The sequence below is a fragment of the Rhineura floridana genome, chromosome 19, assembly GCF_030035675.1.
Source record: "Rhineura floridana isolate rRhiFlo1 chromosome 19, rRhiFlo1.hap2, whole genome shotgun sequence".
In the NCBI taxonomy this organism is placed as follows: domain Eukaryota; kingdom Metazoa; phylum Chordata; class Lepidosauria; order Squamata; family Rhineuridae; genus Rhineura; species Rhineura floridana.
Window position 1 is genome coordinate 19640110 of NC_084498.1, and position 15944 is coordinate 19656053.

The window sequence follows — 15944 nt, forward strand, 5'->3', positions numbered from 1 at the left end:
TTGCATGTGTTTAGAGCACATTTCCCCCAAGAATCCTGGGAACTGCAATTTGTTAAGGGTGCTAGGAATTGGAATTCTGGGAGGGGGACTACAGTCCCCAGGATTCTTGGAGGGGGAGCATGCTTTAGATGTGTACATAGCCCTAGTCCAACAAGCTGGTCGCTGCACCACACTTTCCCTCTGTTGAATGACTGGGGGGGAGGACTAGACACCTGTTCCATGGTCATATCCACACCATACATTTAAAGCAATTTTTGTCACTTTTAACAGTCATGGCTTCCCTTCTCCCCAAGAATTCTGGGAACTAGTTTATTAAGGGTCTTGATCTCAGACCAGATGTGGGGAAACTTTGGCCCTCCTGATGTTGCTGAACTACATCTCCCATCATCCCTTGCCATTAGCCATGGTTCCCTGGCCTGATGGGCATTGTTGTTCAGCAACATCAGCAGGACCCAAGGTTCCCTGCACCTGTTCCAGGCCTACAATCCCCAGCCCCCCTGACAAAACTACAGTTCCCAGGATTCTCCATGACTGTTAAAAGTGGTATAAGAGTGCTTATAAGAGCATGGGGTATTCTGAGCTGCTCTTATGCACTGAGCAGCGGGGTTGACTCGATGGCCCAATAGGCCCCTTCCAACTCTACGGTTCTGTGCAGTTGAAATGGCACCATATTCAACAGAGAGTTATTAATTAAGGGAGCTCCAATGTGTTCAGAAATACATAAAAACTGTATTTAGGGGAAGGGGTGGGAGGAACAGCTCAATTAGCACTGAGTATGCTCAGTGGACAGGGATTGCTGACTATGTTTACAAAAAGTACCGGAATGTGGGTGCGATGTATGTGTGGGTGCTGTCTCCTGAGATCTCATGGAGATAATTTATTTACATGGCTGCATTTATCACTTGGGACACAGAAGTGTTCAGTGTATTCATACAGAATGACAGAGAGAGAGAGAATGAGAGAAAGAAATGGAGTATCCTGGAAATGGACATGGCTGATATAGAAAGAAATGGAGTATCCTGGAAGAAGGCATAGCTGCCTGGTACCCTGGAGAGGACAGAGCACTCTGCACTGCTATATTTTAGCACTGGTGTTATTAAACAAGGAACAGGTGGCCAAGTCCCGAAAGTCACCTCCCGCTCCTCTTTTTTGGTACAGAAAACGATCATTTCAAAGCACTTCAAAGAAAGGGGGCTTGTTTGTTTAATAGCTTCCTAAACACCACTCTTACCCCCCACATGGGGGGGTCTATCCACTGCAATCGGGAACCGGAAGTCACGTTTAGCGAAGCACTGCGACTGTAACTCTTTGCCTTTCGCTCCCTTGAGACTGCGCCTCGCGCAGGCGCATTCCGGATGGCCATTCTGGCTGGGACCATGCGCCATAAAGCTCCGCCCCTACGTAGGCGTGGTGGGGAGTGGAGGGAGCAGCATGGCTGACAGCGGTGCCTGGAGGGTAAGAGCGGTTAGGAACCCTGTTGTATGAAAACCCACCAAGGACAGTGATGTTAACCTTCCGTGTCAAAAACAATAAAGCGCCTTTCGGCACCTGCGTACACATCATAAATTGAAAGCTCATCTCCCCTCCCCAAATAATCCTGGGAACTGTAGGGCCCCTCACTGAGCTGCCATTCCCAGCATCCTCAACAAATTACAGTTCCCAGGATTTCTTTTTTTGGGGGGGGGGGAATGTGCTTTAAATGTATGGTGTGTATGCAGCCTTCAAAGACCGATTATTTTGTGGCATAAAGTAGAGTGGGGTGCCTTCATCAGTCGGGTCAGGAAAGCTTATGCCAGCCTTCGCCAACCAACTGATGCCCTCCAGATATTCTGGACTAGAACTGTTGTCCGGCCTGAGACTGATGTGAGTTGTAGTTCATAACATCTGGAGGGCACTAGATTGGCGAAGGCTGGCTTATGCCATACTGAAGCGATTCGATTTTAAGGCAGAGGTAGCCAAGATGGTGCCCTCCAGATCTTATTGGAGTCCAACTCCCATCAGCCCCAGTCAGCATTGGTCAGGGATGATGGGAGTTGGGAGTCCAGCAACATCTGTGGGACCCCTGCCTGAGGCTGCAATCCTAAACCTACTAAGTAGGCCGGGGATGGGGTGGCAAACCCAGCTGAACATCTTCCCTGGCTAGTCCGCAAGGGCAGAGTTAGCCAACATGGTGCCCTCCAGATGTTGTGGGGACTACAACTCTCATTGTCCTTGACGGTATTGAAAATAAAACTGCTGGCTATCATAATGCCGTTATATAATATTTGGAATACTGTGTACAGTTTTGGTCGCCTCACCTCAAAAAGGATATTGCAGAGTTGGAAAAGGTTTAGAAGAGTGCAACCAAAATGATCAAAGGAATGGAGCCCCACTCACCTATGAGGAAAGGTTGCAGCATTTGGGGCTTTTTAGTTTAGAGAAAAGGCGAGTCAGATGCGACACGATAGAAATGTATAAAATTATGCATGGCAAGGAGGAAGCGGATAAACAAAAGTTTTTCTCTCGCACACAACACTAGAACTCGTGGACATCCAATGAAGGTGGATGTCGGAAGATTCAGGACAGGCAAAAGAAAGGATTTCTTCACACAGCACATAGTTAAACTATGGCATTCACTCGCACAGGAAGCACTGATGGCCACCAACTTGGACGGCTTTAAAAGAAGATTAGACAAATTCGTGGAGGATAAAGCTGTGGACGTATCCACAGTGGCTGTGTTCTACCTCCGTTGTCGGAGGCGTTATGCTTCTGAATACCAAGCAGAGCTTGGAAAAGTTACTTTTTTGAACTAGAACTCCCATCAGCCCAATCCAGTGGCCATGCTGACTGGGGCTGATGGGAGTTGTCGTTCAAAAAAGTAACTTTTCCAAGCTCTGATACCAAGTTGCTGCGAAATGCAGAAGGGGAGAGTGCTCTTGTGCTCATGTCTTTGGGAACCTTTGGGTATTAAGCGATTAATAAATCTAATAAATAATATTAATAGTAACAACTGAACACAAGAGCCCTTCACACTGAAACGTTTAATTGCAGATCCTGCTTTTTCTTTCTCCTGTGGATGAGTGGTTCATTTTGTGCCATCCGCATTTTTCCGTATTTGTTTGGCAGCCCCCGCGAGCATGCGACGATTACTGGTCCGAATGGAAACACTGCAAGAGTATCCTGAACCTGTTTCATTATTACTACACGTATGGGGAGGCGCCTTCCTGCAGGCAGTGGAAAAGAGATTACGAGAACTGCAGGGAGTGGGAGAAAACGAAAAATCCCGCAGCTAAGGTATGCTGAACGGCAACGCAAGGATTTGTGAAAATGGGAAAAATCAGTTCACGGGAAGCTGCCTTTTACCGTGTCAGACCATTGGTGTACCCAGCTAGCTCAGCGTTGTCTTGTTTTTTTATTATGATTTATTGATGTGCCGCTTCATTGCCAAGGTGTCTTCTCAGCGGTTTACAAGTATAAAACCAGTAACAAAAATATATATATAAACATGGGGGAAATTCTTGCTATTGGGAGTCAGAACCCCTTGCTGGTCTACTGCAGATCACCCAGCTATCTAACTAGTAGATCGCATCTACCATTTGCCCACCCCTGCTCTACATTTAGAGACTGGCAGCAGCTCTCTGGGGTTTCGGACAAGTCTTCCATAAACCTATCTGGAGGTGCCAGGGATTGCACCTGGGACCTTCTGCATGCAAAGCAGATGCTCTACTGCTGAGCTATGGCCCCTCACCTGCAGGGCTGCCTAGGACCAGGGCTGTGGAGTTGGTACGCCAAACCTTCGACTTCAACTCTATTTTTCTACTCTCCGACTCCACCCCAAATTGCTTCCAACTCCACAGCCCTGAAAAGGGCTGTAAATGCCTTTTTAAATTGGAAGCTCTCGTAGGAGCATTTTTATCGCAGCCTGAATATGCGCTGATCTTGGCATCGCAGCATTTGTCTTCATCTCGGTCCTGTGTCATACACTGACACACAAGATATTTTCCATCTTGAGTTATGGTGAAATGCTCAACTACAGCTGACTTCATGGGAAGCTTCTTTGACGTTTTGAATTAATATTTTAAAAAAATTGTCAATCAAAATTTATTTTGAAGTTGGAGTCGGTACATTTCTACCGACTCCGACTCCACCCAAAATTGCTTCCAACTCCCCGACTCCACAGCCCTGCCTAGGACGCTGCCTTTTACCAACGCAGACCATTGGTCCGTCTAGTTCAGTACTGTCTACACTGACTGGTAGCAGCTCTTCAGGTTTCAGTTGTTCCCAGATCTCCCTGGAGATGCCAGAGTTCAAACCTGAGACCTCATATCCTGTATAGCACCTTGTTCAGTGTTGTATAACTAATAGTAATTGTTATTGGTTCTGTTTTTTCCAGGACTCCCTATGTAAGAGTGAAAGAGAGCGGGTTATGGAGAAACGAAAGTATGCCCCTGTGTGGAACTTGAGAAAAAGCCCTCCCATGGACTGGTATATGCCTCTTCCTGAAGACAAACCAAAGTGACGAGGCCCTGGAACACTAGATGTGGGACTTCCGGGCAATGCAATCCTAAAACAGTTCCCAGCCACGAATCCATGCTTCCAGCAATCATATACCTCACTGTAGTTGTGTTGGATTTTAAAAACAACAACATTCTGTTCCGAACCTTTTATTCAGTGGTATGTTAAAAACGAGTCAGTGTGGTGTAGTAGTTAAGGTGTTGGACTGTGACCTGGGAGACCAGGGTTCGAATCCCCACACAGCCATGAAGCTCACTGGGTGACCTTGGGCCAGTCACTGCCTCTCAGCCTCACGAAAACCCTATTCAGAGGGTCGCCATAAGTTGGAATTGACTTGAAGGCAGTACATTTACATTTATGTCAAAAACAGTATCCCAGTAACGTGTCCGCAGCTGCTAGTCCGGATATTGCCTCTGAGTGTGGACGCTTCATTTGCCTCTTATGGCTAGTAGCTTTTTTTGGCAACAACTATCTCACAGAACAGGTGGAGATACATACAAGGGCAAATCCACACCATACATTAGAACAGCCTTTCCCAACCAGTGTGCCTCCAGATGTTGTTGGACCACAATTCCCATCTTTCCTGACCATTGGCAATGCTGGCTGAGGCTGATGGGAGTTGTGGTCCAACAACATCTGGAGGCACACTGGTTGGGAAAAGCTGCATTAGAAGCACATCCCACACACATTTAAAGCACATGACTTCCCCCAAAGAATCACAGGAATTGTAATTTGAGCATGCTGGGAATTTGTAGCCCTGTGAGGGGGGGAACTGCAGCTCTCAGGATTCTTTAGGGAAAGCCATGTGATTTAAATGCGTGTTGGATGTGCTTGTTAAATGTATGGCGTGGATCTGGCCTAAAAGCGCAAGTTCTTACATTCATTTACTTACAGCCACACCCACTCAGGGAGGGACAATGCCTGGCTCCAAATGGTTTTCTCCGAGAAGCAAGAAAGCACCTCCCTTCCCTTCTTCTCCTCCTTTTAGCTTTAGTTAGAGTACAGATCTAGTAGCAAATTCTGCTCAAGCTGGTGCTCACAGAGTAGAGATAGCTAACCAGTGGCCCGCCAGATGATGTTGGACTCCAGCTCTCATCAGCCCTAGCCAGCATGACCAACCATTGGGTGTGATGGGAGCTGTAGTCCAGCAACTCCTGGAGAGCCACAGGAACGTAGGTAGCTGCCTTATACGGAGTCAGACCATTGGCCTGTCTAGCTCAGTATTGTCTACACTGACTGGCTGGGGCTCTCCATGGTTTCAGGCAGGGATCTCTCCCAGCACTACCTGGAGACACCAGGGATTGAACCTGGGACCTTCTGCAGGCAAGGCAGAGGCTCTACCACAGTCTTTCCCCGGGGTTAGCTACTAATCAGAGAAAGAAAATGGTGAAAAGCCATCTTTCAAATGGTGTTTATGTTGCATACTCTTTGTACAAAAAGAAGTATGGTGGGTGTTTGTACAAAAGATGGTGGGTGTTTAGAACATACCTGGGCCTATTCTAAGGTTGCGCATACACTCAAAGCATATCTCCACCACCGTCAAAAGGATCCTGGGAACTAACTTATCTCTCGCTGAGCTACAACACCCTTAATAAAATACAGTTCCCAGGATCCTTGGGATGGGGGAATGTTTTTTAAATGTATGGCGTGTCTGCAGGGCAGAAAAAGGTTGGTTGGTCTTGCGTGGTTTTTTTCTATTAGCTTCTCACAACAAATGGCCAGACATTGTTCATACTGCTGTGACTGCGTTTACTGAATGGAGCATCTTCCAGCAGTTCCTTGGCAACCTTTCCAAATCATTGTGTATATACTTTAGTGATGTCAATGCATTTCCCTTCGGGAGCTTCGTATTTAGGCAGCGGTGGTGAGTGCATAGGCTCCTGCCTCTCAAAAGGGAGCAGCCCATCATCTCGCTGAACGGCTGCCTGATACAGTTCCTCAGATTCCAGGCGCAGTTCTTTTAATGCCTCCTCCCGGGCGTACACAAGGGATTTGATTGTATCCATTTCTGCCTTGTGCTGCTTTTGCTTGTACGAAGACCACTTCTTGAGAAGCAGCGCTCGCCTGTCGCTTTCTTCGAAGGACAGCGGAGAGGTGGCTCGCACCCTAACAGGAAAATAAAACAACACTATGTACTGAGGGCCAATTGTACAGCAGGTTTTTACAAAACCTCCACGTATTCCTGAGCTGCTATCCTTGTTTTAAATCGGGAGATGAAACCACAAGAGATACAATTACTTATTCCAAAATAACTTAGTGGATCCTTCCAAAAGAGGAAATGAATTTTTGAAGTGCGTTTGCATAGCTAAAACTTTCAGTATGCCGCATCAAAGCTCTGGGTTCTAGCCTTTATTGTGGTATTATTTAAAGGTTCTGTTGCTAAAGCCGAGCAATGTCAGCATTTCACTCGTTACAGGCAAAGAAATTATCCCTTTTGGTTAATCAGTGTAACTATGGGGCATCAAGTTATTTACACTGTACAAATTCAAGGCATTATTATAACAAGACTGTAATCCTGAAGCAAGAACATCATGTCATGAACAAGGAATTTGTGGAGAAGGGCTGTCGTTTAGTGGTAAAACACTTGTTTGCATGCAGAAGGTTCCTGTTTCAATCCCAGGCATCTCCAACATCCCTGTCTGAGTGCCTTGGAGAGCCACTGCTAGGAAGTGTACACAATGCTAAATTATCAGGGTGGGTGGGTACTGCCCTCCAGGGGGGTGGCAGAGGTGCACCACCTTTAAAACCATTCAGGGAGGTCTAAAGATCAGCCACACCAAACAGCTTGCTTTTCTCACAAAGTGCCAGGTTCCTTCCCTTAACCACATACTATTTAGTATCGTAAAATATCAAGGTTAGACTACGTAGTTGGACTACGACCTGGGAGACCAGGGTTCAAATCCCCACACAGCCATGAAGCTCACTGGGTGTCCTTGGGCCAGTCACTGCCTCTCAGCCTCAGAGGAAGGCAATGGTAAACCCCCTCTGAATACCACTTACCATGAAAGCCCTATTCGTAGGGTTGCCATAAGTCGGAATCAACTTGGAGGCAGTCCATTTCCATTTCAATGCCCTCCCAGGGAGGGTGGCGGAGTGGCACCACCTCTAAAATCATTCAGGGAGGTCTAAAGATCAGGCAACATCCTTATAAGATAATCACCCTACTTTCACATGAAAATAGCTACTGATTTTACGATGATTGTTGAAACTCAGTGCAATTTCACCTCTGATGTACTCTGTCAACGTGCTACTAAAGCTGAAGCCAACTCGGAGGCAGTAGTCTCAGGTTAATATTGGCTTCATCTGGACAACCATATCCAAGATTAATAATCTGAAATACTGACAAAGCTTTTGCCCCTTTGCGGCACAACCTCAATGAAATCAGTCTCTAATTACCCATCGTTTTCTGTTTTACCCAAACTAGGAAAATCTGGTCACCGGCTTTAGAGCAAGTCAGAATCTTAAACCTTCAAACCATGATTTAAAATTCTGGTTTGTTTCAAAGCCAGTAACCATATTTCTCTATTCTGGATGAAATTTATTTACTTATTTGTTTATTAGATTTATATCCCACCCTTCCTCCCAGCAGGAGCCCAAGGCCCATGGTTAGTTGGAGACTGCTGCATTTCATCGAGACATACCACAAACAGGGTCTTGCAAGCGGAGGACAGAAGGGGCTGCACCCGCAGGCAAAAGGCTTGTGGATACTCAGCTTATTAAGATGGTATATGATTGTCCAAGTGCAGTCAATGTATAAACAGGCCCTATTCTGTCTGTCTCTTTCTCACGTGCACATACAAAGTTTTGTTTTTTTGGCAGAACTAAATCAAGTACTCCTACTGTTTGTTGTTATGTGCCTTCAAGTCAATTACGACTTATGTCAACACTATGAATCAGCAACCTCCAATAGCATCTGTCATGAACCACCCTGTTCAGATCTTGTAAGTTCAGATCTGTGGCTTCCTTTATGCAATCAATCCATCTCTTGTTTGGCCTTCCTCTTTTTCTACTCCCTTCTGTTTTTCCCAGCATTATTGTATTTTCTAGTGAATCATGTATTCTCATAATGTGTCCAAAGTATGATAACCTCAGTGTCATCATTTTAGCTTCTAGTGATAGTTCTGGTTTAATTTGTTTGAACACCCAATTATTTGTCTTTTTTGCAGTCCATGGTATCTGCAAAGCTCTCCTCCAACACCACATTTCAAATGAGTTGATTTTTCTCTTACCCTCTTTTTTCACTGTCCAACTTTCACATCCATACATAGAGATCGGGGAATACCATGGACTGAATGGTCCTGACTTTAGTGTTCAGCAATACATATTTGCATTTGATCTCCTACTGTATTGCTGCAATATATTTTGCATGGTTTGCAAACCAGATTTTCAGTATTATTCCTAAATAAGGGAAGTAATTCTGATTACTTCCCTCACGGAGGGCAAAACACTGAAAAGTCTGGTTTGCAAACTATGCAAAAAATCTTGCAGCCACACAGGATCCTGCGCAAACATCTCTGGTGATTACCTTGTTTCATCCATGAATCTGACTGGTGTTATAAAATCTTCAATGGGAATCAGTTCTTGACCAACTTTTTCCATTTTTTTTATCTTCTTCTTCATCCGATCCCTCTGGGCTATTTCTCTCTTTGGGTCTACCTTCTTCTTCTTCTTCGGCTCTGCTCTAACGGAGAGGAAAAGAGTTCTTATCAGCAAAATTAAAGGCACACAATATTTGACACTTCCAAAGTCTTCCATACAGAAATCTGAAAAGATTTATTTGTAGTATTATCACTCAGGGCAGCTTAATGTTATGCACCAATAATGCTTCCAAGCAATTACTTTGATGGTCCTAAAACGCAGATAGAACACTATACCTTACCTTGCAGGAATGATGAAACCTGGGGCCCTCCAGACATTGGACAACAACTCCCATCATCCCTGACCACTAGCTATGCTGGCTGAGACTGATGAGAGTTGAGTCCAAGTATATATGGAGGGCCAACCGGTTCGCCATCCCTGTTTTACTGCACCATCTGTGAACCACACAACTTTACTTCTCAGCACACTCCTGAGCATGTTTACTTGGATGCAAGTCCCATGGCATTCAGCTGGGCTTGCTCACAGATAAGCGTGCCTAAGATTTTAGCCTTAGAAACCGTAACTTGAAATCAGTTCAAATCCTCACTCAGCCATAAAGCTTAATAGATTACCTTGGCCAGGTTACACTTTCCCAATCTAATTGGTAGGATCACTTTTAAAACAAGTATTGTATGAACTATAGAACAACTTCCATACTCAGAAGTATAGGTCACTGTTTTTCAACTTTAGGTCTGCAGATGTTGTTAGACTACAACTCTCATCATCCTTGGCCATAGGCTAAGATGGCTGGGGTTGATGGGAGTCATAGTCAAACAACATCTGGGGACCCAAGGTTGAAGAACAGTGGTATAGGTCACTGGAGGCCAATCTCAGGGTACGTACTGAGAGCCAGGGATGTATAGTGGTTAGAGCAGGGAAGCCAAAGTGGTGCCCTCTAGATATTGTTGGACTCCAGCTCCCTTCAGCCCCAGCCAGCTTAGCCAATGATCAAGGAAGGATGATGGGAGTTGCAGTAGTCCAGCAACATCTGGATGGCACCACATTGGCTATCCCAGATAAGAATGTCAGACTAGGACTATGTAGACCTGGATTCAAATCCTCACTCAGCTAAAGCTTGCTGGTGACCCTAGGCCAGTCCCACTCACTGTCAGCCTAACCTACATCACAAGGTTGTTGTGTATCTTCCTATAAGCCAGAAAATGATCTGTATTTTACCTCATGGGTAGCGCTGTCCTCAGTCCAAGAAGTGAAGACTGCCAATGGTTCGCTCGACAATGAACATTCCAGAGTAACTGAGAACTGAGGAAGAAGTAGCATTTATTTACAGTATTTATATACCACCCAATAATTAAGGTTAATTTAAATCTAGATTTGCCTGTTCTGTGTCTTCTTTGTGGCCACAGTACCTCTACTGTGGGCAACTTCCAGAAATATAACTAACTGGAAACTCTTCTTCACTTTTGCAATTGGACCCAGAAATAAAAAGGATGTCTAACATTTCCAACCAACTTATTGAAGTGGGGACATAGAAGATTGTGAACTGGGCCGCTGAGGTCTTCTTGCAGCTTTCATAGTTCTGTACAGGACTGCAGGGGGTGGAGTTAACAGCTCAACATTTGCCCATTTTCAGGTGCATGGCAATGTCCCAGGAGCAACCTAACTTTTTAAAAACACTTTTATTATACAAAACAAGTAATATTCTAAAATAACACATACAGCATAAACACATCTAACAAATATAGCTATGTATAACAATGCATGCTAATATGAAATCCGAGGTACAGGTGAGGAGAAAGGTTTCTATATTACATTTTTGTGACATTTCTCTGACATTTAGGTCATCCTGGGGGGCTATCCTTAAACGTAGCCTCTCCCATTCTGGACTGCTGTTACAAATTTGAACAGACCTTTTCTGAGTCCCATATCTGTGTGTACCTGGCTGGGACTTGTGTCTCACCATCTTCCTGATTAACAAAAGACGTAAAGTCTCTCCACGTTGTTGAGAACGAGTCTGTTGAGCAACTAAACATTTTGGAACAGTCAGTACATAGCACTGATCCAGACAATTATATATATATATATATAAACTCCATTCTCAGGTGCAGTCTTCTCTACTGAGTGGCAAATAAGAGGCTTTGGCCACCATTCTCTTGCCAGGTCAATTATGTGGAAAGGATGCTAGTCTGCATGGATCCTTGGTCTGATCCTAAAAGGCAAGTCTCTGGCGTTTTTACAGCCAGTTTTTACAGCATATATACGAGAAAACGTGTTCCTTTTCATAGCTGAAAGAAGGCGGGGAGGGAGGATCCAGCCGCTTTTCCCTGCCACCTACCTAAGCAGAGAACTTCCTGCCCCTCTGCGAAGCAGGCTCAGCCCCCCAAAAGCAGCCACCTGGGCCAGCATGCCTCTCCTGTATTCTTTAGTCCGGATAACCTCCGCAAGCGGAGCAGCACAGCAAACCTCTTCTTTCCGAAAGGGACAGTTCCGGCAGTGCACAATGGTCCTCTCACGATTGACCTCCTTCCCATTCGCGAGCCCTAACGCAAAGGTTCCGGCAGAGAAGCGACTCTGTTGGGAGTTGTCTCCATTAATCTCATTAAAAGTGCTTTATCTCTACGGTTGTCTTCCGTTCTTTCTAAGCTACCCAGCATTTGGGGATATCTAATCACAGAAATCCAAGGTTGCAGTTCTAAGCACAGTAACAGCCCAGCCCTAACAGTGTTGCTATACTAGGTGTATCTACTCAGAAGATAAACTCTGCTGACTTACTCCCAGATAGGTGTGTATAGTATTGCATCCTAGAGCAATTCCCTTGAAATACTTTTAAGAATGGAACGTAATCGTATTTTTCAACGTTTATAGGACAATGTCATGCATATTTACTTAAAACTATGTTCCACTGAGTTCAACGGGATTAGCTCCCTGGAAAGGGTACATAAGGATTGCAATCATACAGTTGCTGGAGTAACCAGATTTTTTTTAAAGTGTTTTAGTGAAGATTGAAGGGGAGGACACCTGCCACTAAGATGGTGCTGATTGACTTTATTTTTACTGTCATTAAAACAAAAAAACCCATAACTGCACATTTCAGAGAGTTTCAGAGTTAATGCCGTATATTATTGTTGCCACCAGGCTTTGTTATGCAAATATCGAAGACAGTCTACAATTCTGACAATTGCTGAATGGCAATCAAAGTTGCATGAGTATGTCATAATGGCAAAACTTAGAAGAAGGTAAAGAAACCAGCGGCTGTCAGTGAGCTACTGGGACCAATTCAAGGTGTTAGTATTAGCATATTAATCCCTAAATACAGTAGGGGCCCGCTTTTTGGCAGCCCACTTTTTGGCGTTCCGCTAATACGGTGGTTTTCAATTAGAGTAAGGCCCCACTCATATGGCGCTTGTTCAACTTTTACAGTGTTTTTTGGGTGTCAGGTGCCATTTTATTGACAGAGTTCCGCTTTTCAGCAGGTTTCGCTTTTAGGCGGAGGTCTGGAACGTAACCTGCCATATGAGTGGGGCCCTACTGTACCTAAAAGAGCACATTGCCCAGTATCAACCAACTTGGAGCCTACAGGTGAGGCTTGTTGGTGATGCTGCCACCGGGGAATGCCCACTTGACATTGACCCATGGCAGGGCCTTTCCATGGCAGTTCCCCATGTGTAGAATGCCCTCCCCGATATGTCAGTCTCCCTCATTATTGACTTTCAGGAGGAAGTTAAAAACATTTGTGTTTACCCAGCCATTTGATGACTGAAAGATAATGCTCCTGGTAACTCTCAGATCACTGCTGAGATAACACTGCTGAGTTTTCAGAATATTTGAACTGATTTTAGAATGTTATTTATTTATTTTTGATGTGTTTGCCACCCCGGTCCCCTTCAGGAGGAAGGAAATGGACTGCCTTCAAGTCAATCCCAACTTATGGTGACCCTGTGAATAGGGTTTTCATGGTAAATGGTATTCAGAGGGGGTTTACCATTGCCTTCCTCTGAGGCGGAGAGGCAGTGACTGACCCAAGGTCACCCAGTGAGCTTCCCGGCTGTGTGGGGATTTGAACCCTGGTCTCCCAGGTCTTAGTCTAACACTCTAACCACTACACCACACTGGCTGTGTGAGATATAAATTGAATAAATAAATCAACAGAAGCATTACAAATGTATACAGGCTTGGGAATGCTTTATTAATTTTCAGCACACATTCTTCTAAAGATGTAAGATTTTTTTTGAACTGTTGTACATACTTCATAAAGTATATATGTAATGTTATAATTATTGTTTGGGATACACAGACTTATTAAAAAAAGAGACGTTAAGTAATCACACATTGTGATTGCATTTTAAAGACAATCAAATGAAATGTACATTGAAAAAGAGAGAAAACGGTATTTTCAATGGAGTGTCTTGACTTGTCAGTTGTGATTTGTATTGGAAGGGGAATTCAATCTTGCAGCCACCAGTTCCAAAGATAGCTCTTCTAACCATTGGGCAATGGCACAGGGGGAAGCCAGGAAGGACAGCCTGCACTTTCCTATCTCTACATCTCTTACCAGGCATGGGAGGGGTGGGATAGGGTGATAGCAACACAATGTCTGCAGGAAGGCATTGATGATAGGTACCCTTCAAAAGAACGTAAGAAGAGCCCTGCTGGATCAGATCAAAGACCCAAGTTCTCTAGCATCCTGTTCTCCAGGCGACCAACCAGATGCCCCAGTGAGAAGCCTACAAGCAGGACCTGAGTGCATAAGCGCTACCCCCTCCTGTGGTTTCCAGCAACTGGTATTCAGAAGCATACTGCCTCTGACAGTAAAGGTAGAGCATAGCCATCATGTCTAGTAGCCATTGTTAGCCTTATCCTCCATGATTTTGTCTAACCCTCTTTTAAAGTCATCCAAGTTGGTGGCCATCACTGCCCCATGTGGGAGTGAATTCCATCATTTTAACTATGAGCTGTTCGAAGAAGCATTTTCTTGAACCTGTAGTGCCACTGCATGGGTGATGCCCTGATGTACAGCACTCAGGTGAGACCTGTTGGGTCAGGCCAAAGGCCCATCTAGTCCAGCATCCTGTTCTCAGAGTGGCCACCAAGATGCCCTGGGAAGCTTGCAAGCGAGCCCTTAGTTAGTGCAACAGCAACTCTCCTCTCTTGTAATTCCCAGCAACTTTAGAGTCGTACTGCCATGGACAGCAGAGAAAGAACCTAACTAGTAAGTAAGTTTGATGTTGTCCGCACAGGTCATAACACAGCAAATCCAAACACACACAAGAACATTGATACATCATACATCCAGCAGAATTTAAAAGCATTAAAACATCATACATCCAAAAATAATAAAATAAAAACGGTGAATTCAAAATGTCGAATAGTAGTTTCAACACTTATAGAAAGAGTCCAGGTGCTAGGACAAGTCCTAAAACGACAATGTAGCCAGATGTCTAGTAGGATTTGCAACTGCAGATCTCTTTCTGATTTTAAAAGATCAAAGAATAAAAATGGCCTTTTGATAGCTAACATAAGGACATGCATCTGCCAACAAGTAGGTGATGCATTCCGCTTCTGAGCTGGAGAAGTTGGCAATAATCTGACCAAGCATCCTGTCTCATATTGCTTCATAAAAAGGGCAGTGTGTTGGACATAACTAATCAATGCCCATGTGAAATGTTGCCGGGGTGTTGTCTGAATATGACACTATGATTGGTGGGCTGCCAGTACCATTGCCATGGATTGCACGGGAGGGATTGCAAGTGCTCTTGCCTTGCATCCTGGTAACTGACGTGACGGATACAGCACCATCAGCGCAAATGGCACTTGACACAGTACAACAGAACCAGTTCCTGCCCCGAGGAGCTTACATTCTAAAACAAGAGTGTATAATACTGTGTTTGTTACATTGATATCCCATCTTTTCCTCCAGGGAGCTCAGCGTGGCACTACATTCTTCTTCTCTCTCTCTCTGTTTTATCCTCACAACAATCCTGTGAATCTCAGCTTGAGAGACTGTGACTGGCCTCTGATCCCTCAGCAAGCTTCATGGCTTAGTGGGGATTTGAACTCTGTTCTCCCAGGTCCTAGTCCAACATTCTGACCACTACAATACACTGGCAGAGCTGTGGATCCTGTGACTGTCCACATGTTGCTATTACACCGCAACTCCCATCATCCCTGACCATTGGCTATTCTGGCTAGGGCTGATGGGAGCTGGGAGTCCAGCTTCTGGAAAGCCACTGGTTCCTATCCCCCGTTATTTCAACACTCACTATATCAGGGATGAGAAGCCTGCAGCTCTCCAGATGTTCCTGGACTCCAACCCCCATCATCCCTTTTAGCCTTGTGGGCTGGGGCTGATGGGAGTTGGAGTCCATTGCTGTCTGGAGGGCCACAGTTGCCCGGCATTCCTGAACCAAATAAACAGTGCAATCCAAGACATGTCTATTCAGAAGTAAGCTGCATTAGGTTCAATGGGACTTACTCCCAGGTAAGTATGTACTGGCTTGCAACCTAAGTCAGCCCTTGGGTCCCCAGATGTTGTTGGACTACAACTATCATCAGCCCCAGCCAGCATGGCCGAAGGTCAGGAATGATGGGAATTGTAGTCAAGCAGCCTGTGGCAACCCACAGGTTGGGAAAGGCTGCACTAAAGTATTATTATTATTATTATAACAACAACAATAACAATCCCTTCACGAATCACTGAGACGCCCCCTCCGACGCCCTGAGAGGCAGAAAAGAGGACCGGCCTTCACCCCAAACCTGCCCCCCGACCCTTCCCGCGCTACAGCTTGTCACGTCCACACGAGCAAGCCAAACACTTTCCCCGCCCTGCTCTGGGCGTCGCCTCTTGTTTCCCGCCG

At 45.1% G+C, this 15944-nt stretch overlaps 2 protein-coding genes across 3 annotated transcripts; one reads left to right on the forward strand and one right to left on the reverse strand.

Annotated features, from left to right (window-relative positions):
• Positions 1 to 1366: 1366 nt before the first annotated feature.
• C19H22orf39 (chromosome 19 C22orf39 homolog) lies at positions 1367 to 4639 on the forward strand. Of its 2 annotated transcripts, none has more exons than XM_061603083.1 (3): positions 1367 to 1455; positions 3031 to 3273; positions 4373 to 4639. In XM_061603083.1, exons 1-3 carry the CDS (start codon positions 1432 to 1434, stop codon positions 4496 to 4498), a joined length of 393 nt encoding a protein of 130 aa, XP_061459067.1. In that variant the 5' UTR covers positions 1367 to 1431; the 3' UTR covers positions 4499 to 4639. The 2 variants fall into 2 exon arrangements, with proteins under 2 accessions (XP_061459067.1, XP_061459069.1); XM_061603085.1 differs by having other exon boundaries at positions 3106 to 3273.
• Positions 4640 to 5891: 1252 nt separating this feature from the next.
• On the reverse strand, positions 5892 to 11656 carry MRPL40 (mitochondrial ribosomal protein L40). Its single transcript, XM_061603086.1, has 4 exons — positions 11426 to 11656; positions 10309 to 10392; positions 9020 to 9175; positions 5892 to 6600 (listed from the first exon to the last, which is right to left on the reverse strand). Exons 1-4 carry the CDS (start codon positions 11494 to 11496, stop codon positions 6291 to 6293), a joined length of 621 nt encoding a protein of 206 aa, XP_061459070.1. The 5' UTR covers positions 11497 to 11656; the 3' UTR covers positions 5892 to 6290.
• Positions 11657 to 15944: the final 4288 nt, after the last annotated feature.